Raw genomic sequence first — 26285 nt, forward strand, 5'->3', positions numbered from 1 at the left:
TGAACTGTAAAAAGACCTGCCTCATGCTGAAGAAGAACGAACAAATAGCTGGTCATTTACAGCTCTTGGACTAAGTTTTTCACTTTTTGTATGGAAATTAATTGCAAATATTAAAAAGCTTTTTAAAATGCAAGAGACCGAAAAATACATTTTTAAAAAAGAAAGAGCAATGGATGTCTGGAGCAAGAGTTCAACCAGCTGAGCTGAAGGTACAGTTCTCCAAGTTCAAGATATTACATGTCTCAAATTTCCAATTTTTGCAAGAATGATCATATCACAACGTGCATGTAAAAAATGTTTATGATACGTACAAATGTGAAAACTTCGTTTCACAATCGTGCATTTCCTGGAAATTACAACAGTAAAGCACAGGAAAAAAAAAAAAACTTTTAAACTACACATTTGTCAAGGTATGGAAAACACATGTTTTTTCACAGGGGATCGCATTAAAAATATTAATAAAACCACAGTGGAATTTATATTGCTACAATTTATTGCGCTCATTTCACAGTCACTAACACACTAGTAGAATATCATGGCTTCTTGCTGGAAATATTACTATTTTCAAAGATCTTTGTGCATTCTGCACTGAAAGGAATAGGCAGCATTTTAATCATCTTTTAAACTTGTATTTCATACAATTTGCACATCACATTATCAGCCTTCTCTAAGAGAAATTGACTTTCTGCGTGATACTGCATGTAACTCAAAAAATTAAGAAATAATCAGCAGTTTACAAAAATGGTTCGGAATAACTCAAGTAAAGCAAGCAAATATGGATGCCGGCACAGATGCTTCTAAGCTGGTTGAGATCTCTTCTCGCCTGACTACAGCCCTATTGCATTACTCATGCTTTTAGGATTGTAGTAACAAGTCCTATATTAGTTCAGTTTTACTACTGAGGTAAATGCTTTTCACCGCATACACTGTTCTCTTCATGCTATACTGAAGCTTATCCACGAACACATATGGCCACCAGCACCACTGCACAGAAAGAACTGGCAGAGGAAAACTTTTCATAACATAAAGCAGCATTTGATACGTCTATACATAGAGTTAGTCACTTGGATTTTTTTTTTGTTTGTTTGTTTGTTTTACTACGGGGAAGAGATGGAGGAGACTGCATATTGAACATTACTTCAGATCCAATTTGTATCCAGGTAACCCGGCATTCACTTTGCATTCCCATGGCAGAGATTTCTCTTAATACTTGACCATAGTAAAATCATTCTCGCTATTCCATTAACATACTTAATTACACCCTTAAGATCTATCAGAGTTGAGCATTAAGATATTTATCTAATATAGTAAAGAAACATATTAAAAATAGGATTTTATGACACTTGATCTGTAATACAGCATTTAGTTTCAAAAACAGAAGCATCGGTGTTTTCCTATGAGCACAATTAGCAGACAGGGAAACATGGTATAGCTGCAGAAGAATAAGCATACATAAGCATGTGGCTAACCTGCCATTTAAACATCTCCTCAGTGAATAGGAGGCTCCCCCACCACACGTCCGTGAGCAATCACTCCAGGCTCCCCAGGCATCCCAGGAGCCTTCCTTATCTTCATCAGAGCGGGTAATTCTGGAGGTCTGAAAAAAATGGAGGGTAGAGAGAAAAAAAAATAATTAACTGACTTGTTACATGTTTTACTGCTTGACATAATTAGTAGTGAGTATATTACTTTGCTGCTTATTTACAACATCTCAATGTATTTACTATTTTAATATACAACAATTACATGGGAAAATACGCTGAGTGTTTGAAGATGCCGTGTATTTAATGCATTGCTTTCTGCACAAGGACTGCCGTGTCCAAATATGCAATCATTGCCAACATACAGATGTCCAGCAAAAGCCTTTTGTAAAAAGCAGCCCCAGAATTGCAGTTAGGGAAGTAAAACAAGAATGCAACTTCATGACAAAATGCCTTATTAATTTAAGAGAGATTAGGAAAGGCTTAAAATGATTTGTAGGCTACAGCAATTAAACAGTGATTTAAGCTTCTCACATAGTCTTCAAAAACACATTATTACCAGATAACACCAATAAAAAGATTTTGGATCAAAAAGAAAAAAATCTTCTTGACCCCCCAAAAATATCATTTTTGACTTGAATTGTATCCAGTTGAAGAAAATTCATATTTTCCAGAAAAAATTCTCCAAGTATTTTAGAACATGGTAAATTCTTACCATAAGAATTCAATCTCAAAAAGCAACATGAATCTAATTATTCCATAATGTTCTGCTTCGGGAGAGTACCGCTTTTATTTTACAAATTTCCTTCACAAAGAAAGCATAGGTAAAATCAAATTCAGGGTTTCCCCAAGCATTTCTTTCTGATTTCACAATTGTTCGTCATGTGTTCCATTTAAATCCTACTTTCATTCCTCTGTCCCTGCAACCATTAAAATTTCTTTCTTGAAAAAACACATGCAGATTTTTGTAACCAAGCATCCAATATGATTCCTTGAGAGTCATCAGACATATGTGATGGGTTGTCATCATAAAGAAGTTGAGATTTTTTTATAATCCTGAATTATACCCACCAGATGGAGATGAAAACACTAGCCACTCTAATCACCATGTTGATAGTGTTTGCACATAAACTCCAAACATAATTATGTGCCTGTTCTTTGCACCATTATGAGCAAAAGCCATAGCCCAGATAGAAGTAAGGCAGTGAGAGTAATTTATCCCAAGTGACAGAATATTGAGCAATGTTTACCCTGTGTTCCACCACAACTGCAAATGTGAGAGGATGTAGGGTACACCCGAGCTTAACTGAAATAATTATTTGTACAGCCAGTATTTCATTCCTATTGACTTCAGTGGGCACCCAAGTCACAACTCAGAGAGAGAAACTGAGGCAGCACATCCACATTTCTATAATTTTTGACTGCATAGAAAGGCACAGCTTAATCTGATAGCATCGTAGCATCTTCACTACCCCTTCCCAAAAAACAAGGGCAGAGAAACGCTAACCAAGGTCTGTGTCAGCAAACAACATAAGGAACAGAGACAAAAACATTACTCCATAAATTACATCCAAATGAGCATTCAGGTCTTCAGGGGTGCCAGTTAAAAATAAACGCTTAAAATACTTCAAAGATTTTTGTGTGTGACTGAATCCAGAGAAGTGCAAGACATTGGTACACATCTTAATACTAAACCAGATGAACACATTTTAGTAATCCAGGTGGTTTTCTTGTTTTGTTTTGTTTGGTTTTGTATGTGTGTTTGTTTTTTTTTTGTTTGTTTGTTTTTTGTTTTTTTGAGAAAATGTAAGCAAGCTCATGAGACAAAACTTAGTCTTATTTTCTTCCAAAATGCCTCACAAAAGTAATTTGAAAGGAAGTGAGGGATGTATAATTTGAATATGGTACACGAAAAAATAATACATAACTCTCCTTAAATTTCAACAGCACAGATAACGTCAGCTCATCTTCAGCCATGAAGAAAGTTGACTCAGACAATAGCCTAACAACTCGAAGCAAAAATGGCAAACAATAAAAACAAAGCTGTTTTCAAAACAGAGCCGTACAAGGAATATGACCCAGTACCATGCTATGTAGACAAAGGGATTTTCTTCTAAATATAATGTTAATAATCAAGTGCCACAGAACTTGAGCAAACTGCTCTCTTTGTGCATCAGCTGTCACACAGGCTGCATTTGCATTGCAGTCGGAAGCAATAATATTGAGCAAGCATCCTTTTAGAAACACAAATGGCACATAGTTAAGCTTAGCTGTACTTAAACAGAGTTAAGGACTACTCAAACACATTTTAAAGGCATTAATAAGAGCAGGAAGATTTGATATAACACCACTATTCCACAAAGCTAAACTGCTAACAGAAACATCAGCAATTTCCAAACTTTTTCATCCCTTCCTCAGAAAACTAGAGCTTGTTGAAGAATTTATTTTGTTAATTAGATAACTTATCACCATTTGAACAGCAAACTGCAGGCACTGGTCTAAACACATCAGTGGCTCCTTAACTTTTCTGCTCCCCTCGGTTTACAAATTTTACAAACACTTACTTTGCTTTAAAAGTGTACTTAAGCCAATCTACTGTTCCAGAAACGATAGAGCCCTGCTCTGCCAAGATCCCTGAGGAATTTTTGCACTGGCGTTGGGCTTGCTTTACATCAGAAGCCAACTTTGAAATGTCTGACACTGAAAATGGAAGTAACTGCCTTCAATCTTGAGCAAAAAGAGCTCAGCACTTCCCAACAAATCACTCAGCACATGAAAATAAGTTGAGATGAACAAGAGTCACTTCTTTCAAATTTATGAGTGCAAAATTAAAGTTTGTCCTCTGTAATCCCAAGGCAAAGAATTGTTTTTTAGTATGTTAAGAATGGTTTAAAATTATATTAAAAAAAAAAAAAAAAAAAAAAAAGCAGTACATGTCACACTCTCTTGTAAAATACAAAGTTTCTTTGGACAAAGCAGTGACAATGCCTAAAATAATCCTACCTTCAGCATTGTATTAAAACCAGCCACATGATATTAACAGACAGAATGCCATCTAGAGCTCTAAACAATGTCCAGTTGTTCACTTACCAAACTGTTTTGATAAAATTCATTGTTCTGAACTGTATCTAATTAAAAAGCTGTAAATACTAGGATGATCAAAGCAGAAGTTTATGCCAACAAAGCCCTCTTCAGAATCATTGACTAATTCAGTGCCCACAGTGTTGATTTAAACTCCGGCTAGTTCAAACTACTTGTCCCATGGGAAAGAGTTAAAAGCAGCTTGCACTGCCTTCGTAATTTACTAGCAAAATAATATTGATTTACTAGCTGTCTGGTTTCATAAACTCTACATGTTACATTTGTCTACACCACGGTACCAAATTAAAGTAAAATAAAGCAAAGATCACCAACATCATGATTTAAACCAACAAAACCTTGGAAGCTCATTTAGGAATTAAATCAAGAGCTAATTGCAATTGGGCACAAAGAGTATTATTGTATCTCAGAACTACATTCAAGGCTTGCTTCTTAACTTTTATTTTTCATGTTTTTACTGTCTTAAGTCATAATTCTAATATGCTTCAGTAGTGACACTCTGCTACGTGTTTTTCATTTAGTGGCTCAATTTTCCAACAGACGTACTACTACATATACATTAAGCTTACGGTTTACATGCTTCATAATGAAAGTATTTGTGTACCTACACGTGCATGTATATGTACACATGTACACGTACACCTGTGACATAACATGATCAAATAAAGCCGCCTGTGCTGTAGTGAAACCAGACAAAATAACTTGAAACAGCTATTAACATAACTTTAAGAAAAACCTGGATGATTTGCTGCTCTTTACATAAAACTAGATGGCAAAAGGCACCAGTCTTCCACTTGATCCAGCCACATTAGCTGGAGTTGTACCCATTCCAAAAGCACCAAATGGGAACACAGAGTTAGGATACAAGCATTGCATTTAAGGCAAATGTATTTCAGAACCTATACAACTTTCTCTGCAGAAACAACTCCAGCACATATGATAAAGATAGTTCAAAATATTCCATCCCAAACTATGCATCCAATATTTATTATTAATTTTCAAAATAATAAAAGGGTAAGTCACAATGCTGCACATGAGCCTTGAAACGCTTGAATTAGGGGATGGGGGAAAATAAACTACAAGTTTTGAAACATTTCGTGACACAGGCTGAGCCTCAAAGGCTGAGATGACAGTATGCCAAGGTTTCCTGAAGGTCTGAGGCCCAGCAATGTGCAATCTGAGCCTCTGCTGACAACCCTTAACTGACAGAGACAGCCTTGTTCTTGAAGAACTTTAATGAAAGTATGGCACTGGAAGATTTGGAGGGGGGGAAATGCTAGTGCCAAGTTCCCTTCTTCCGTCCAGGGCTCCGTGTTGCTTCTGCCACATATGGGCATATACAGTAACACCACCTTCTGCTAGCTGTGCACACGCATGCAGGCTGTGCTTGCTTTGCACTGTGCTTCTCAAAGGAACTGAATACAGCAAAAGTGGGCACTGAGGTAAAATAAATGAAATCCAGATGTTACCAGGGCTGATCATTAATCTAAAACAAGGGGATTTTTACTGTCACTTGTAACAGCCAGTAAATAACAACAGCTACATTGACACACATTGCAAAATCAAACACAGTGCTGTTATATGGAGAAAAAATGACTATTTGGCCAAACTTTTGTTTGGCTGTTATGAAGGATGACATAATTGTCTTGAATTTGGTCATGCAGACTTCAAAGGGGATGTGGTGCCAGAGAATGAAGGTCAGTTTATGCAGTTTTATTATTATTCAGACATCCATTACATAAGGCTTGGATATGTAAATGTTTAGCATTCAGTGCAACAAAGATTCAGCTTCTCAACAGAAATGCTCTGATACCTTAAATGTTTGTTTTCCAGAGCTTTTACATACATTTTTACTTTAAATACAGACACAAGCCAAGCACGTAGTGTTTTATACATGGGAATTACAACAATGTACAACAAAAGAAGCAGAGACCCGACACGTTGATTCTTCTGCTAAAGAGCCCAAGTCAGAGTCCTTTTGCCAGGTACACATCACAACCCCAATTACACCTAATTCTGCCCTGCGATGTGTCCCAAGGCCTTCCTCAGTGCAGCTGGGCACAGCTCTGATACGTGGCAAAATTCAGTGATTCAGTGCAATCTCTGGGCGGCATCTTCCAGTGCAGACAATGCCCAGTGCTGAATGGAAATTTCAAATGCTCTACACAAACAGGTTAGAAAAATATGGCTACAAAACAAGCCTTTGCCATGGCAGTAAGGACCTAGTTATGAAGGAATATTTGCCACTGTATACGCTGCTATGCCGATGTTAGTGCGGATCCCTAGGTGAATGCTCTATGGTTTTTCTTATAGCTTCTTATCAAAGCAGTTTGTATGCATTCGCAAAAGCATGCCAAACTCCAAAAGAGAATCCCCAGAAGGACTCTTAGCACAGCTATATCATATTGCTATTTAATAACACATGGCATAAAACTACATTTCTCCGTACAGAATTTAGATTCTTCAGACTAAATTTGTCCAAGTGAGAGAACCTACTGGAGGGTATAAACACCACTTCGGTCCCACTGAAGGCCTAAATTAAGCAATACCCAAAGCTCAGTACTGGCCTTTTTCCCTGGAGTGGATTTCATCCTTGATGGTATTTTGAACAGAGATGAAGCATTTCCTTTTTATTGCTTCTTCCCACTCTCACAACCCATAAATACTATTAACACTATCCTGACTTCCAGAGACTTCCAAAGCACAAGGTTATGTTGCTGTTCACTAATCTTTACACACAGCACAGCATTTTGCCATTTTCTTCTCCTAGTACCTACAATGCCTCCAAACAGAGGCAGCGCAAGGAATTATGGCACTGAAGGGAAAATATCCTGCCTGAGTAGCTGTGATGTGTTTCCCAGATTCCTCTTTCCAGACACTACACTGAGTGGAAAAGGTATCAGATTGCATTGTTGACTGCATCCACGAGCCGAGTGCATAACTGAAAGAACAAGTATTTACCTGCCGATAACCACTGGAGATGCTATCCAGCCTCAGAATAGTATCCTTCACTTCCAACTTTGGCTGTTATGCCCATTGCTTTGCAACAAACTATCCTAGAAATCTCTTTCCCTGCTAATGCCACATACAAAAATGATTTACACCACTATTTCACACAATCTAAGTAAGGTGTAGAATGCAGATTACAGATTTAGAGAAAAAAAACAAAAACAAAAACAAAAACAACATTCCAGTTATGGCAGCAACTATATAGAAGAACGGTCAAATCTTATTTCCAGACAAATAAGAACAATTAATGAGACCTTGCAATACCTGATTTTAGCAGAAAAACTTCCACTTTTTTCATTATGACTGATTTCAAGACATTTCCTGCTATATTTTCACTATTGCTGGGTACATTATAGATTACCTAATTGTGCACTGCATATGTCATTAAGTTTAATAAATCTTTTATTTATATGTACCAACATAAATTATATGTTATTCCTTACACTGAAGAGAACATATCTAGAACTATAAAATCCTTTGCAGAAAACCATGAGAGGGGAAAAAAAAATTAATGCATCACTTCAGACTGACAAAAGACACCTGGGAATAACTGCAGCTATTTTAAGCAGATGTTTTGGAGTAATTAGTCTTAATATTACTAACATTATTTCAGTTACATTAACCATTCCTTGCATTTGGCCTTGCCACTGTCAAGCTGTCCACGCACTAGGAACCAACAGCAAAATGGAAGCTGTGTCTGGTAACAAAAAGAGTGTTTCAGAAACACAAGCTGGTAAAGCTCAGTGACAGACCAAGAGAATGACCAGCAAGAAAAGAGCCAAAAAGGCAAATGATGGACTTGTACGGCTATATGAAGGAACACATCTGGGGGTTCAGATGTAGTTTAACACTCTGGTGAATTCTGCTCTATATTTTCATTCTACAGCAGTTTTGAATAAATTCAAATTCAAGTTTTGGAAAATAAAACACGGAGAAAAGTCACACACAGGAAATATTTACAGTGTAATTCATTTTGATACTAAAACGAAGACGAATCTCAGCATGTTTTTCAATATTATACTGCATCCAGATTTTCCATTGTCAGTGTGTTGCAGAATTTCATATTGACAACATAGGCCTGCACTGCAGGAGTTGTCAGGACAAAGTTGGAGGTTTTGGCAGGTGGAGCAGGGATACTTGAGGCTTTTGGCATCCAGGAAAGGATGAAATGTTGCTTGGCTGTTTGGCACCTATGAGCTAGCTGAGGCTTTTGGCACCGAAAAGAGTCTGTATCACCTCCTTCCTTCTTTGTGAGCAGTAACAGAGGGAACGCGGAATTTGTGGGCATGGAGAAGGAATCGTGGTTCCCGCCCTAACAACTCCGAGCAGAAAGCAACTGCATTAGGATACCCAGCTCCAGCAGCTATTTCTGTGTCTAACAACAGCTAAATACAGTTCCTCCATATTCCTGCTGAAAAGAATCAGCAGCCAAGTACCAAAAGCACTGATAATTAAGTTGCTATTTTTCAATTTCTGTGTTACCAACATCACTAAGATGAGTTTAAAAAGACACACACACACACACACACTAGTTTTACTCGCTGCTGACAGGTTTTGATGATCTATACTGAAATGTAGATCCAGGGTACATTTTTATCACAAAATGGTCTTTTACAAGAGGAGCACGTGCCTCAGTCCTCCTCCTCTGGATCACGGCAATCTTTTATTTCCTTGGGTAATATTCCATAAATTATTGCAAGTCATCCATAAATCTCTAAGACTTTTAGGTCCATTCATTCAGGACAGATGACCAAGATATCAAGAGCACAGATTTTTTTTAATATTTTTTTCCCCTGAGTTTTTGGTATTTCATTATCTTCTGGGATTTAAAAGTATATTCAAATATGTAGCTGGAAATATATACATTCCAATTCTCAAAATATGTCCATTCCTCTGAGCCTACCCTATCTGAAATGGAAAGTACACTGAAAAACGTTTAGCATCATTGCAATTCCCTCCATTTCTCAGTGGTCTAGAGAATTACAACAGATTTGCACATGTAGCTGGCAAACAACCCAAAAGCCACAAACCTTGGGAAATATACACAGGTTCTGAAAGGGAACATAACCAAGAAAGCAATATAAATTTCTAGAATCTTTGCTTACTTTCTCAGTAGCCAGCCTGAGGCAAACACTTGTCAGCACTTGGATGAGAGATAAAGGCAGAAATTTAAAATAAGCAAAAAAGAAGGAATGGGATGCTTAGAAACCTTTCAAAGAAGCATGCTATTCCTTTTAAAACTATCAGTACTAACATTCCCAAAATAGAACTTTAAAGTTATACCCTAGTAAGCATAAAAATAAATTTAGGTGATAATAAATTACAGTGCTCTCCACAACACAGTATTTGATACATAGTCCCTGCATTTGGATGTGCAAAAAATAAAAATAAAAAATCTTGTCATAGATGAAGAAATTCTGGGTTTTGTGCAACAAATAACAATACCCGGTCTTAGTATTTTTTGACTTTGAGATTTTAAGCTTACACATTATGTCCATTTTACAGATAAAAATCTGACCTTAGGAGATGGTGCATTATGGGAGTAGCAGAGTAGCAGAGCTCAAAATTATATTTTAGTGTCCAAAGTCAGAATTCTTGCACCTCCTATTTTGTCAGTATAAACATTGTCCTTCCTACTATATCTGCCTGTAAGAAGTACATAGCATGAAGAGGAAAACACAATCTTCAGGACATTTTGATATGTTAATTTTCTCTGAACCTGTTTATAAATCTGCATTAACAACATTCCATATATTTCATGAATTCCATAAAGTAGTAAGAATTCATGCAAGCTTTACTGAATGCTTATTCAAATGTTGCACCTGGATACACTGGATTTTTCCACCTTCACACTGTACACCACATGTTCCTCATCCAGCATAAACAGGGCTATGGGTCAGCCAGAGTCCAAGACACAGAATTCCTCAGGTGCATAATACAAAAAGAGATTCCAATTTCTGGGAAATATATCTGGCATTATTTTTTCAAACTACCTTATTAAATATATTTGCAAACATCCAAATAAAGGTGCTATTAAATATGTTTTTTAACTGGTGTCAAAAGTTAAAAATTTCATCACTTTGGCATATGCAGTGGAAAGAGAACAACAATGATAAAAGGATAAGCATTATGCTGGTGCAAGTGGAGGACTTCCATCAGCTTCCAAAGATCTTTTGGGCACGTTCGTGCTACTGTCAAACGTGCAGTCTAGTTTTAGGCTTTTTTCTTTTCTCCATATTCTGATGCTACATGAAATAACAATCACATTTCAGTGATTACATGTTTTTGAATGCTTTTAAATTATGCTTTTCATCTTCAACATGGGAAAATTAGTAAAAAATAAAATAAAATTACACATTTGCCCCGTGGGTCAGGTACTTGTTCTAGAACAACTCATCTGTTGATATGTGCTTCCTGATTTTCTTTTTGATCTGTTTATTTGATAAAGAACCATTTGACTGTCATTTAGGGACTCATTCCAGGGTAAGGAGAGCTATGGCAGGTACACTATGAATTACTGGAGCTCCAAATTAAAATTAATCAACAAGGTAGTAAACCTACAGTTTACAATGAGGGATAAAAGGGACAGAGGAGAGCACAGGGTGGGACTTCTCCTCCAGGTAAGCTGCAAGAACATGGAGGACAGACCCTGACACAAAGCCAGGAGCTGTTACCACAATCACCATCAAATTTAATTCCTGCTGACTTGTGGTGGTCCTGGTGGTATTTGCCCAAATTAACACTGCAAACCCTGAAGTATAAGAAAAGCTATTCTGCTTTCATGACACTTACGTGCAACCCAAGTATACCTGGATTCTAGATGATAAAACAGACTGAAATGGTATCTGTTCATCCCTCAACAACACCAATTGCTGTATTATGCTGGATTTGTCAAGACTGATTTACCAAGACACCTGTGGATATGACTTACAGGTAGGTAACAGAAAAGAAAAAGCATGTACATTTAGAATTACGTATATGTGTCCTACTATTTACCTTACAGCTTATAACAGCACATAAAAGCTTTCTGCCATCACAGTGATAGGTTATATATGTAATTTAAAGCAATAACCTAAGAACAATCACTTCAAAATATACAAGTCCACAACATTTACATGAAGTACCTTTTTGTGTACACTTTAAATGAAATTCATGCTTTTTATTTCTTATTAGTTACAACAGTCTTTTTTTTTTTTTAAGGTAAGAATTTATTTAGAGGATTTAAAGTGAAAAACACTGCAACCAATACTTTTTCTAAGAAAAAAAAAAAAAAAAAAAAAAAAGACTGCACCTCTAGCTTTTAAAAGAGCCCCAATATATTTCATGTATTTTAAAATTTTGTTTAAAATAATTTTCCTGACTTGAGACACCGTCTGCCAAGTTTCAGCTAGAAGCAAAATTTTATGGCTACCTGCCAGACCTATGAATAAAAGGAGTTTATAGGGGAAATACTGACAGAAGAATAAACTGTAGCAAAAGCAGCCAGTATAGAAAAGTCCTCCTTGTACATTTTGTCTATCCGTAATCTGCAATATTCATAAACCTGGATTATTGGGATATTGCACTCTGGCATGACTCAATTTCATGCCAAGATTATCAATATTGCCAGACTGATGGTTTAGTTACATGTATTTTTACCACATTTGTATCACACAGACGAAGCCTCCAAACTTCTCATTTGTGAGCTACACATTCAACCCATGTCTCTTGACTCACCCTGCTATTTAATACTACATGTAGCACTTTCAATGGTAATATTACTGTAAAAGTAATGCAAAGCAGATTACAGAACATAAGCAGATACACCTGGCAACAGGACAAATCTGTCAAAAGGAAAAATATTAAAGCCACATTGTTAGCTGTCAGCAATTAAGAAACCGAGTTTTCCTTTCTATAAATGTGGAACAATTAAGATTTAGCTATGAATTTTAAAGAGATTATTTTATTTTGAGAGATTATTTCTCATCCTTGATTTTTAAGGTAGGTATCACTGTGTAGAACGTTTTAAAATTAATACACTGAAGAAGACTTATTAGGCCCATAACTGAGACGCAGTCTGAAAGAAGTTATTTTTGCCCAAAGTAACTCTAAAACTTGTCAGCCTGATCATGGTGCCTCTCTACAGTGGCATAAATCAAGATTAACAAGATGAATTTTCTTCTCAGAATAAACAGTTTTGCCCACTTAACCGTGAGCTGATCTTTGGGTGATGTAAAGCAATGGTATAACTGATCCAAAAATCAAGATATAATTTTAAGGTTTGTTTTTATTACTCATGCTTAACTTACGAACAAATTTAAGATTCAATTTTACACAGCTTCACTGGCTCCAGCTGATTTCCTGCGCTTGAACCATTTTGTTCATTGTTGCGAAGAGCCCTTCTTTCAGAAGTGCAGCTTGAATTGGAGTTGTTGTGAAATTTTAACAGGGGGTACCTGCACAGGCACCATCCACTTCTGCTTAGGATGATGTTCCAGCCATTGTCATATTTTTTCATACAGCGATCATCTTTTGTTTGATCCCTGGCTATTCGTAGTCAGAAGCTTGTACCAATTTCATCATCCCAAGCCTGCTCCAGCTTTGTTCTCTCACAGACTGCAGCAAAACATGACCAAATTCCTCAAAAACAGTTTTTTTGTTGTTATTTATTTGGTTTGATTTGTTTGTTTTAAGGTAGTTAGAAGACTAGAGTTAGAGAAGACTAGGTAGTTAGAAGTTAAAATGTCCTGCCTCTATGTCCTCTTGAAGAGTATCCTAATACAAAGAAGCTGCAAAATGAAACATCTTCTGAGGGCAGGTTTTGTATATCACCTTTGTATACAGTATATGTATGAAAGACAGTACTGCTGAGAAAGCTTCAAAATTAAGTTCCATATGCAGAAAATATTTTTCCAGAAAGGTATTTTATGTAGGATTAAAAATGTAATATTCTTTTGTCATTCCTTTCCACTCTGAATCAAATAAAATATAATCTACTGAAACTCATTTGATATCTGGTGAATAGTTTTCCTTTTATTGATTTTTTTCCTTCTAGCTTGGGGAGAAAAAGCCTTGTCAAGGGAACAGCTACAACAGCAGCACAAGCCCAGATCTAATTCCCAAAAAAGCAAAAGAAGAAAAAAATAATCCCACTGACTTCAGATAAAAGAAGCTGAGGGCTTAATTACACATGCAGGGAAAGGACACACATTCTCCATTTGGAAAAATGTTAGCCCAACTTGCTTTCTCTTCTGTGTCCAAGCTCCCATTTTTTAATTCTCTAAAGACAGAATTATCCAATCAATATTATTCATGGTAGGGAAAGACAATTGCATATATCTTGAGTTTGACTGACTCCATTCCAGATCTCTACTACTGTATATGTTTGACTACGGTATCTTTAGCACTCGGCACAAGGTAACAGCCCTGGATATGGAACATTAGCATGACTCTTTCCATATCTGTTCTGTGCCAGTGTTTCCTATTATCAGTCCAATATTTTATGGTTATTGTATTAGCTTCCCAGCAGAACTTTCTCAAGTTCTGTAGCCTGAAACCTCCATTAACAGACGCTAAATACAATAGTTGTTTTTCACTTTTAGATCTTGCGAAAGCCTATAAAAATGAGTGGTCAGTTTGTCCAATTTTCTAAAGAAATTTTCCAAGATTTGAATGGGCAACATATAAAACCACTAAAAATACTCTTGGCAGCTCATTCATTTGGATTGTGTTCTTTCTGCCAAGCCAACTAATGAATAGCTTATTCCAAGATAGGACTTCCGCATGAATTTTTTGTAGTAAAGGTAAGAATATCTATTTATATAATTCCCTAGTTGCTTGTATTTGAAGGGTTTAGAGAAGGGTGGAGGTTTTGTGGGTTTTGTTTTTGTTTCCCTCCACTCCCAGCCACACACACTCTAAAAGAGACATTAGCATTTGGACTTAAGGAGAATTTGTGTAAATAAATTAACCTTTTTTTTGTGTTTTGTTTTTAATTTTGTCTTAAGCTCTGGTAAATAAAAGGTAACTAAATTATTGCTGTCAGGGAGTTAGTGAATAAAGCCTGATTTAAAAGCCATTGAAATTAATGAAAACTACCTCACTGACTTTGTTGGACTTTGTATAGAACCTACAAGAACCACCTGAATTCCATCAGATACAGCCAAACTGGAGATGTGGATGTGATTTCTTACACATATGGGCAGATAAAGATCAAAGAAGAGGAGAAAAAACTTCTACATACTTTTGTTAGGTTTATTTCTTCTACTTGCATCCATTTATCAGTGTTCTGGCTATAGGTAGGATAGGTATTTGGTATCTGAGCTGCAGTCCAGAATTATGCTTCTTCAAACACACACAGAAAAGATCCACTTAAGAACACCATTGGGTGTTTGGTCACAAGAAAGAAAACATCAGCTCTTGTTTATCTGTCAAGGACAAGTTGTGCCTCAGATTATCAGGGATACCCCACCCAAAAAAAATAAATTGCATTTAATAGGTAATTTACAACTGCTTTAACCGTGTTGCAAAGAGTTGTCATTCACATTCTAGTTTTCAAAAGTTTTCCTCTTATCCTATCTCACTCTCCAGGGTAAAAATAAAATATTTGCACTGATAGTAGATATGAATCTTGGGAACTATAAGAAACTTTAAATGATTCCCCACACATATTTTTGAAACAAATGATATCTTTTCAGCCTCTTTATATAGAGTTGTTTTGTTTTGTTTTCTTTTTTGAGTGAAAGATATGTATCCATGTCTTTTCACACATTGTATATAGAAATTTTGAAAGTCTGAAATAAACCTTCCTGAAAATCATTTAAGTGATGCTTTCCAGAGAGCTGAGGGACCAATGAGCTGTGTAGTTCGTCATTCAAGACTAACAGACTTTATACTAGTTCACTCATTGTCATATTCCAAATAGCTTCGAATGTTTCAGTTTTTATGGCATTACTTCTCTTCCAAAACATATCCTTCCCCAAGAAGGAGAGGGGTTTTCCCCTTTAAAAAATAAATCTTGCTGACCATCCATCAGTCAATTCAAAGATGCTAGTTTAATCATTGCTCACCATATTCATATTGCTGAGCAAATTAGGGAGATCATCACCCAGTTTTTTTTTCCCCCTCACTTAGGCACTAACTTCCATGTTTTTTCCACGCACATCATTCATCTCCATTAAAAATTCTTTCTCTAACACCTCATTGGTTCAAAAACAAAGAACAAGCTTGTCAGCCACTGTGGAGATGAAAAATAGCCAGTGGCTATTTTAATCATATTCTGCTTTCCTTTCATATGTTCAAAGTCACAGCAGAAGCTACATAAGCATAACGGAAAAATAAGCGAAGTTCTTTAACTATAACAACAGTTAAATGCCGATTTTAGGGAGGTTGTGCAATTCTGAGCACCAAATACATATAGGAACAAGTTAGACAAACATCTATCAGGAACACTTTAGTTGGAGTTGATCCTGCCTTGGGGCAAAGGGAGCCATTTGCTGTTTGTTTGATCTACACCAGACATTGAGAGAGGGAAGGGCTAAAATTTAGCTACTCTGAAAGAGTGATCAGGATGCTGAAAACAAAAGGAAGGAGAAGTCTATCTCTGTTTTGATCCATGTGCTGTGCAATGACTCATATTTTGCTTGGAGTCAAGGTCCATCTCTCAGATATCTGTTCTTTCCCAGATGTGTGTCCTGGTTTCTGCCTGCCAGAGGGAACTCGTATCCAGAACACACTATTTCACAATATATCTCCAGTTTTAGGCAGCACTCTCCAAATCATCTAATTGCTGCTTTACTTTACTCATACCACAAATCAACCTTGTGCTTCTTATTCAATATAAATGCAGCCCGGATAACTCTAAGACGTTATCCATTGTCTTCCGAAGCTCAGCTTCTGGAGTCTGGCTACAGATACCTGCTCCCAGGTGGTCTGTCTGGAAACAGATGCATTGCATACCTCAAAATTACTACTACTATAGTGCTTTTAAACTTCTGATGAACTGTTTCTGCCCAATTTGGATCACTGACACTGCAAAATCCTTACTGACAGTAAAGGTGCTACCTATTTAATATAAATATCACATTTTTGTTATATTCTTGTCACCGTGAACTGCAAGCTTTCTTCAGAAATCACTTACAAAACATGAGGAAATGTCAGTAACACAGACAGCAGTTGTTCTACCATAATTCATCTTCCTTCTTTCTCTCCACCTTGGTTTGTAGCATTTGAATGAGGGCATCTAGAATGCATTGGGATGGACTCTGCGTTGCACTCGAGAGCTAAGTCACAGAGGAAGAAAAAGCAGTGAAAAGGGGTAGCCACCTACAATTTATGCGTTTTCTAAGCCTAAACTGTTACAGGAGCTGATCCGCTCATTTTTTTTTTACAGCTTGTTACAGTAGTTCTCTGACCTTTCTGGAGGCTGTCGGCAACCTAGGATCTTTACTAGCAATCAGTACCACAAGTACCAACTCTCTGGACTGGAATCTAGGCATTAAGGTTCTGTTTTATGCAATCATAGACTTACACAACTACCGAGCCAAAGAAATTATTTTCCTCAGTCCTCTGTATTGCTTTTTTTTTTTTTTTTTTTTTTTTTTGCATCACATACATCACATGAAACAAGATTTGTCCCATTGCTTTTATTTCATTCAGATCATTTATTGCTTTTGATCACTGTCTCCTGCCTGCTAGACATACAAACAGCTAAAGGGATAAGTAGCAATAGAGTTTTATACATCTATACATTGTTGGTCTGGGACTTACAGCTATACAATCAGAATTCATATTAGATGCCAATAAAAGGTTTTAAAAATAAAACTATGAAAACACGACAAGGATTTTAAATCTACTTTGTGTAATTTGGCTAAAGTTATCATGTTGCAAGGAGATCTATTCATAGGCAATCCTATGGGGGTTTTTTATTCTAATTCTCACTAGGGAATGTTTTGGAAGAAAAGTATAAAAAGACATTGTTTCCTTATTATATAATACTCCTGACTTACGCCAAGAATATTCTCATCTTAAGCGTGTTCATAATCTCAAAGACTGACACAGCTATTGCATTACTTATGTCTATACAAGTACAGCTTCTAAAAATATGATTCCTTGACAGTTTTTGAAAGGTGACTTACAGTATGATAAAAAAAATAATAATAAAAAAAAAAAGCTATGTACTTGTGCTGCATTTCTGATTTGTAAATCCTACCCAGTAATTAAAAGCAGATCCCAAGTGTGTCTGCACAAACACAAAATGAATACAAATCTAAGACAGAGACGCAGTAAGAGAAAATATAACTTTTCTGGTAGATGACTACTGATTTGAAAGGGACAACAGACATCCAAACTGATCATCTACTCATACATCTTAATAGCAATAGAATTTACTTTTACTACTTTAGTGAGCAACATGGTTGTTACTTCTTTCCATTCTTGCAGATGGGGAAAAATAAGCACATCCTGAGTCGGACATGAAGGATACTTTTCTACTGCACAACTCACTTTTTAAAATTATATCCAACCCCCCTAAATCAGAAAGCAAGCTGTTCAGTACTTCTTGACTAAAATCTATCTCCCAGAACAGATACGTAATATCTGCCTCCTAAATGACATTTTTTGCATTTGCAGTTATGAACTCATTCAAATATGCTCTTTAAAACCAGTTTCTAGTAATGAAGCATTCTGCCTAACTGACATATATCAGTGAAGGATTTTGGCTGTCACTGCAAACACTTGTTACAAAGTGAGACCACTGACAGATTACCCAGAAAATAGAGAAATAGTAATAAAAGAGGCAGAAGGAACAAAAATGACTTCCCTGTTTTTACACAACTGAATTTGAATGTTGGCCTTGCCCACTGTGCAGAACAGCAGGTTCACATGGTTTGACAGAGCTGGGCAAGTTTCCTTAACAGGACTCATAAGTAGAACTGAATAGGATACAGGCAATTAATACTTTCTTCTAAAAGAATGTGTGGCAGCTTCAGAGGACAACAATGTGCTTTATCTCTCTTCTTCAAAGAGATAATCTTTAAAATGTAATAAATTTCAACAATTTGAAGGCTAATCACCTTATAATCAGCAATCTGTGGTTACCCTGACTGACAAATGTAACAAACCCAAGGTGTGTTTGTGCTATAGCTTTGCTCCCATTTTAGTGAGCTGCTAGAGCAGGGGCTGTTTGTGGCAGAGAGGAAACCTCTGCCTTCATCATGCGCTTGAATGATTTTGACAGAGAACTGAAGGGCAGTAAAATTTGTGTTGCTACTCAAAGGCTGATTTTCCATCCGTTGCAATGCAGAAGCCTGTGGAAGAAGAAAGTGTTTCACATTTCACTCCTTGCTGTAACAACTTCCCCCTCCTCATTCAATTACTTCTAAATCTAGCTGAGAAACTGGGAAGCATCTTCAGGAAGGCAGCAAAGAGCTCTGTGCTTGCCATCATACCACACAGCACTCTAGTAGCCCATCAGCATCAGACAAAGCCAAAACCCCAGCTCAACAATGACTGCAAACACAGCCTGTCATAAAGTTAACCTCCCAAGAGGGAACAAAAATTGTGTTTTAAAAAGGAAAAAAAAAAACAACAAAAAAACCATGTGATCTCCTCTGCCAAGCAATCCCTTTAACTGGCCCAGTTTCTTTGCATCAGTCCCAGCAATGCTAGGGGAAAACGCAGAAGACAGACTACGCCCTTCAGTGATTCAAAACCACAAAGCAAAGATATCCTGTTGTAACGTACATGGTATTCCAGGATTATAATTTTTGCTTTGAGCCACCTTTCAACGTATACCAAATGGAAGCGAAACTCATTCCAGAGTGTTATGAAGCCAGTTTTGTGTCTCTCACAATTATGTTTGAAACCATAATGACAGATTACAGGAAATGAACATATAGACAGGGTGATTTATAAACACTTTCAAACAATGCAACTTTTATCAATTCTCTTACATCAATCACAAATCTAGGAACTTTTTTTTTTTTTTTTTTTGTATATGATACTCTCAAGAGTGATCAGGACAGGATTTGCTGACAGCCTATCTTAAAACAGAATTATAAATTGCATTCAATCCCAGTTTCAATGTAATGGCTCCACACAGATAAGAGAAATCACACTTTTCACAAACAGAAAGGCATTAGCAGAGAACAAAGGAAGACTTTGCTATATAAACCAACAGAAGGACAGTCTTGTCAGATAAACCTGATTTCACATTTTGATAACAGGTGTGGCTGGGGAGGGTTAATCACAGCTACAAAACATTTCAATTTTTGTAAGGCATTTGATCTAATATATATATGTTTAACTTTAAAAATCAAGATTTATAATATCAATAAAGCATATGCTAAATGAATTTAAATGACTGACAGATTTCAAGTAACCCTTGCCAAAGAATCAACATCAAAAGGAAACTTGGACAGCAGTTCTACTGGAAATGATATTAAGCCTGATACTGTTCAGCGTATATACCCTGGAAGAAAATAACCACTGCTCAGATTTGCAAACCACAAAAAGACTGACAGTAAAAAACATTGAGTAGACAGGAGAGTCATACAACACAATCCAGATTGCTTAGCAGACTGGGCCCAAATGAAATGGGTTTTCAAGCAGCCCAAAGTGAAAATAATGAATCTAGGTCCAAGGAATGCCACTGATAACTAATGAACTGGATGCAATATGCTGGAAAGCCATGATCTGTAAGGAATTAGGCGCAATTATTAATAGGTCCAAAACAACAAATAAATTAAAATTGTCTGAGGACTGAGACAATGTCACTTACAGAGCTAAAAGAACATAAGATTATAGCATTTGAAACAAATATCCAGGAAAAAACACCACGTACCAAAATCCTGTTTATATCTGTTAATTGTAGAAGAATAGAACAAGAACCAATCACTGGAAGATGAAATTGGACAAATTTAAATGAGACTCTAGGCATGCATTCTTATCACAGAGACAACTGCTTGGTTTGAGACAACAGGTAATTGGATAAATTGGATATACATAAAGTCACAAACTTCATTTCTTAATCCCTTCTCTTTCAGTTTCTGTAGTAGTCTTGGGAATAGGAAAAATTAAGTCTAATGTAACATGTTATTGTACATAGTCCTGAGAGCTAGAAGAACTATGCAAGAATTGAAAGCTACAACTAGAAATCTCACCGCATAGAGAGGCCTCCAAAGGTGGATTATGAATAATTCAGTCTCTTTATAGGTTGCATTAGAACACAAAAGTAATGTTTTATATTACTAAGGTATCAATTCAAAAGTTAGGAAAAAACAATTAGTATTTATCTGTACACATTCTGAAAGGGTGCAAGAAATTACAGCAGCAGTGCACTATATGTGCTCAATCATCCACTTCTGAAGTACATTATCAGTCATTAACACTGGTAAGAAAACACAGTACTGCAAGCTGGATATGGGCTGAAATTCAAGTTACCACTGTGTTAATGCACAGTGCAGAATCAGCTGGCAACCTATCTGGCCTACTGCCATGGGACCTAATACCAAATTACACTTTTTTAAGAGTTAATGAGATAGAATACCTAGCCTAGTTTGCATTTATATATACAAAAGAAGTGTCATGCAGGACTAACATTACTGACGTTACAGGACAATGGTCTCCATAACAGATCAGACTTTCAAACATTAAAATTCTGAAATGAGATTACATGACTGTCTGGATTACTTGTATGAGAACATGTAGTGCTTCCTGCACTCCATTCCACAAAGACAACCACAGCTTGAACTGCATGGTAACAGCGAGCCTCTGGTATGGCAAAAGTGTTGGCTAGTGCTTTAGAGACCCCAGGGCTCCCAGCAAGCAATCAGAGGGTGAATCTACCAAGGTCCATGATAAAAAGCAAAACATTTTAGAGGAAGGATGATGCAAGAAAAAAGAACAGAGGAAAAGAATCTACAATTTAATTAATAGCTGTTTCAGAGAAGTACCCAAATCAAAATTCCTCAGTCCTGATTTCAGTGGAAACTGAAATGGCTCTGTACTTCTAAGCATCAGATCCTACAGGTTAGACCATTCAGAATCTCAAGTAAATAGCCATAAAAAAAATGCTTGTACATATACAAAACCTACTCTTGCCATAAAATAAGAAGACCCCATGATCTCGGTCTGAATCATGTCAGACTTTCAGAAGGGATTTTTTTTTTTTTCCAGATAAATTAATTTGCAGCACAGTGTATGCCCATTACTCTAGTGATCATGGCTACCAACAGCTCTCTGAGTGAACTAAAGGGCCAATTAGCACTCTCAAAAACAAAATAAAGAAGTAACCATGCTAATCACGCTTCTACAACAGCAAGGAGACAGCATTATTGTAACAGAGCAGTAGAGGGCACTGAAGCATAGTGAAGTTCAAATATTCTGGTGAAGAGAAGTTGCCCATAGGTGATAACATAGAGCATGGACCAGCTAGAACACAAGACCTGGGATCCAAACATCTACTTCCAAATCTGATGAGGAGCAACTACAAAGATTTGGATTAGTAAATTTTCTGACCAGTTCCCCAACCAATAAGCAGGATTTCACATGACTAATCCTAAAAGCACATAAGGCAGGTTTGTTTTTCAAAAGATATGAATCACAGAATCACAGAATCTCTAGGTTGGAATACTACATTCGCCCAAGTAAACAGAGACAGCAGGAGATAGTCAGGCTAATAACCAATAAAAAAAGCTTTTTAGACACCAAATAATATCACCATAATGTATTCATAGCTAACATAGGTAGTATATATTACATAATACAAGATATACCCTATTTTAAAATATACTTTGAATTTTACCATTTCAAAACAGTCAAATCACGTCTCCTATATCAGGGTATGAAAGCAAAATGTGTCATATTTGTTCGGAGAGCTACCCAAGGTAGATCAGCCTCATTGCTTTCCTCTTTTGCTTTCAAACATGCTTTAATTACATCTTCTGCCTATTTCAAGAAGCTGACCATCACCTAAAGGGAACGATTTATCTCCAGGTGAAATAGTCTCTGAACTGGAGAAGACCAGAAGTCTGAAGAAAGGTTTTATGAGAATTAATCTAGTTGGAGATCAAGAGTGGTTATAAACTTTAAAAGGCAAATTTCTTGTCTTCATATTAAAACTCACAAGGCTGCTAGCACACACACTAAAAAGCAAAAGACAAGAACAGCTTGTAGCTGGGCTTTTCCATGTTAACTCTACACACACACAAAAAGGTTAAAACTGGCGATATGTTTACGTAGGGAAGTGTCTAATAACCTCCACAAAAAGGGGTGAGGAGGAAGACAGATGTTTCTTATTTTCTTTAAACTGTTTTCAACCTTTTTTATGTGCTTTTGTGGGGAAAAAAGCATTTATATTCCTATAATGTACAGCAACCTCCCACAGTGACTGGAGTCCCAGTGGAAATTTCTACCGACTTATCTGCTACCTGCATTTCAGTTCCACGAACTAGATTAACTTTGGTTTAATCTGCATTTTCTGAAAATGAATTACTCTGACGTTCATTTTTCAGCACTCTAATGATGGACTGCTACCCGGTGCTCTCCAGGAGTGATCTGACACAACCCTGAAGCAGAAGCCACTGCCTGCAAAGACACTTCTGAGATTTTATACAGTGATACAAAAGCAGTTTATCCACAAATGACAATAGGCTTTGTTATGAGACCTCACCAGAAGGGTACGAAAACAAGTAGACAGTAGAAAGCCTTTTACATAAAAAAGGCCTGGCTGTTTTATTTTTCACTCTTCACTAAGTCATGCTGCTGGGTCAGGGGAAGACCCGATCACAGCCCAAAAAAGGAGACTTTTCAAACACCATACTCAAAGGATAGCTATGTCTGCTCTCTGTCATCCACATCTTATTCTGCAATAATAATGAGGTGAGAGAGATTTGCAGCCTCTTAGGCCATGCTGTGTAACCCATCTGGAGGCCTTCGACAACCAGCACATTACTGGATAAACTGGTAAAGAATAAAGCACCACAACTGTTTTGCACAATGGGAAAGACAACAACTCTTTTTTCTACATGTGAGGTAGGTGCTGCTATTCCCTAGTGACACTTTGCTTGGGAAAGACTTTATGAAAAAAGCCTTTACCAATCCTTCCTGTGATAGCGACTGAGCTACAGATCAGGGACTACACCAAGGAGTTAGTTTGTTGCATACTCTTTTCATTTGATAAGGGTGAAATACCAAAAATACTTGCTTTCTTTCACTGCACACATCCAGAAAATATAATTTATTAGTTTCTCATTGAGAAATATAGACAACATTAAGAGCAGCATGAATGCAGTTCAGAACAGGTTTATTAAAGGTTGAGTAATCTAAAGCAGCACTCCAGATTTAAATAGTACTTGATGATTTTTATCTCTCAGATCTTTGGTGGCACCTGCTTTTCAGGTCTTCGTCATTGTTTCCTTACTGTTTTGCACCTGAATTACTTTAGAATTATTTACAGACACAGAAGGCTGCCATATGGCTGTTGATGCCTGGGAAAACTGTCATCCTTAAGAGACTGGACTATTGGCAAGTGTCAGCTACCAGTATGGAAAGACTTTCATCATTCAGAAGCAAAAATTACCTTCTTTCTGTTTATGTAGTGGGAGGTAGATGTACTCCAGAATTACATTTTAGCGTCTACAATTGCTCTCTATGAATTCAGCGGAGGAATTTTTATTTGGTGAAATAAGAACAAATTCAGATTGCTAGATGAGGAAATTCAACACGTTGAGTCCTAATCCAGATGAGGAAATTCACATTGAGTCCTAATCCAATTATAAAGATAAGACCTGGGAACTTTATGTGAGGAAACACCAGGGAAGGTCAATGCCAGGCCCATCTTTATTAAGCCTGGCAGCTAACTACAGTACAAAACCAAGTGTTGTGTTTCAAACCAATGCAGAAAACATTCAGATGCATTTTTTGCTTTAATTCTGAATTTCAGCATCTCATTGCCTAGAAGATAGTAAAGGTAATATGTGGTTTATGTCTACATTAAATCTGCAAAAACAGTGACTAATTCTGAAGAAACAGTTCTAGATGTTTGGCCTCAAAATTGATAGGTCAGTGGGATGTCAGGGCTAAATATGATTACAAACAAATCTGTTTTTCTATCCTTAGTACAAATTACAATTAAAATTCAATATGCCTCTTTGCTGTAGCCAGGTCTTCAAAGTCTGCTAACATTTCTCAACATTCTACATACTCACACATCCAATGTGAGAAAATGTCAAAAAAAGAAAGATGTTACATTGCAAAGGTGAGAAAAGAACTAAATGCTGTTTTATAAACAGACTACCCACACACATTTGAAAACAGTTTTCTGGTTTTATACTTTAAATGTCTATTATTCCCTCTTCAAATTCCCTTTCCCCAAACTTCAGCCCAGCCTCTGAGACGATTTCCAAAGTTGCTACTAAACTGTTTTCAGTCAGAGGATATCTTGGACAAGTATTCAGTTTTCAATTAAAATTTAGTTGCACACCTAGCTATGAATCCTCTCCATAGTTAGTAAAATAGACACAGAGCAAAATCCAACCCTTGTTTTACAAAGATATTATCGGTACTTTTTAAAGCGTGTTTTGGAATTGCATATTTTCAAAGCATCCATACCAAAGTAAATAATTTTTAATTCTCACATATCAGTTTATCTAATTCTGACTGAAGTATTCTTATTCATAAAATAATGTTTCATGTTATTTCAACAAGCAGTGCAAAATCTTTTAAGGAAGAACAAGATCGTGGACTCCTTAGATAAAACAACAACTGTTTTTTATCAGGGACAATACTCCAAGTTTAATCAGGTGAAAAGAGGTATTTCATAAAGCTGCTTGGCTTTTTTCTGGTTATGTACAAAATTTGCTGCATATAAGCGGACCCAATCTGGTTTTGAGCCATTTATGGTAACCGGTTAGCCAAAGGCTCAGCTGAATGCAAATCATCCATAAGACAGAACACCAGAAGTGGAGATATGAGATTAAAATAACAAACTGAGTTATTTCAGTTGTGTGCTGTCAAATAATGCTCCTTCCAGAAGCTTGTTTAAAAGCTGTGCCCTTAAAAATTGCTCTGGGTTATGTTCCTGATGATTTTTGGCACCAAAAACAATGTTTCTCTATATTAACTTACTAACAATGAATAGAAGTAAATCACTAAGTTAAAGGAAAAAGTTCTTACCGTGTATTTGAAAGTTTATAAACCATGTTGATTCCTTCCCTTTCCTTCTCCCCAGAGAAATTCACTGGGTTAGATGAAGTGATTTACTACCTGCATGAGATTTTAAGGTAGATCCAAGTAAGAAACAAACATGAAAAGTATCTTGGTGGTACTATATCAACTCTCCTTCCGATAAATGTAGAAACATGCTTCTGGCAGAGAGAAGAAGGGCTTGAAGAAATTCAAGGGAAAGGAACAACACCCATCTCAACACAAGGACACAGGAGATCTGGCCTAATGTTTTTTTTCTTTTGTACAATACGGGGCTCTTCCAACACTACACAATGAGTCTGTTAGAGAAAGTGGGTTGGCAACAAAAACCACACCATCATCCTCACACATTAACTCTAGCTGAGATGTAGGAACAGAGAAAAAAACTTACAGTATTATAGAGAAAACTGAGCTATCTTCCACTGTGAGTAGTGAGTGGATGGAGAAGAAAGCAGATGTTCAAGAACAGTGCTTTAGTGTCTACAGAAGAGACAGGGCAGTATCAAAGTAAAT

General features: G+C 36.7%; 1 protein-coding gene across 7 annotated transcripts in view; it reads right to left on the bottom strand.

Annotated features, from left to right (window-relative positions):
- ADAMTSL3 (ADAMTS like 3) overlaps positions 1–26285 on the bottom strand; it is a 188830-nt gene that overhangs the window by 102631 nt on the left and 59914 nt on the right. For all 7 annotated transcript variants that reach the window (XR_011100541.1, XM_068695210.1, XM_068695209.1 and 4 more), the window contains exon 4: positions 1470–1597. Coding sequence is in view for 6 of the 7 variants with exons in the window: in XM_068695210.1 (XP_068551311.1) it covers positions 1470–1597 (128 nt within the window). In the remaining variant the exon portion in view is untranslated. The remainder of the gene's footprint in view (positions 1–1469; positions 1598–26285) is intronic.

This window comes from Anas acuta, chromosome 12 (genome assembly GCF_963932015.1).
Source record: "Anas acuta chromosome 12, bAnaAcu1.1, whole genome shotgun sequence".
NCBI classification, from domain to species: Eukaryota; Metazoa; Chordata; class Aves; order Anseriformes; family Anatidae; genus Anas; species Anas acuta.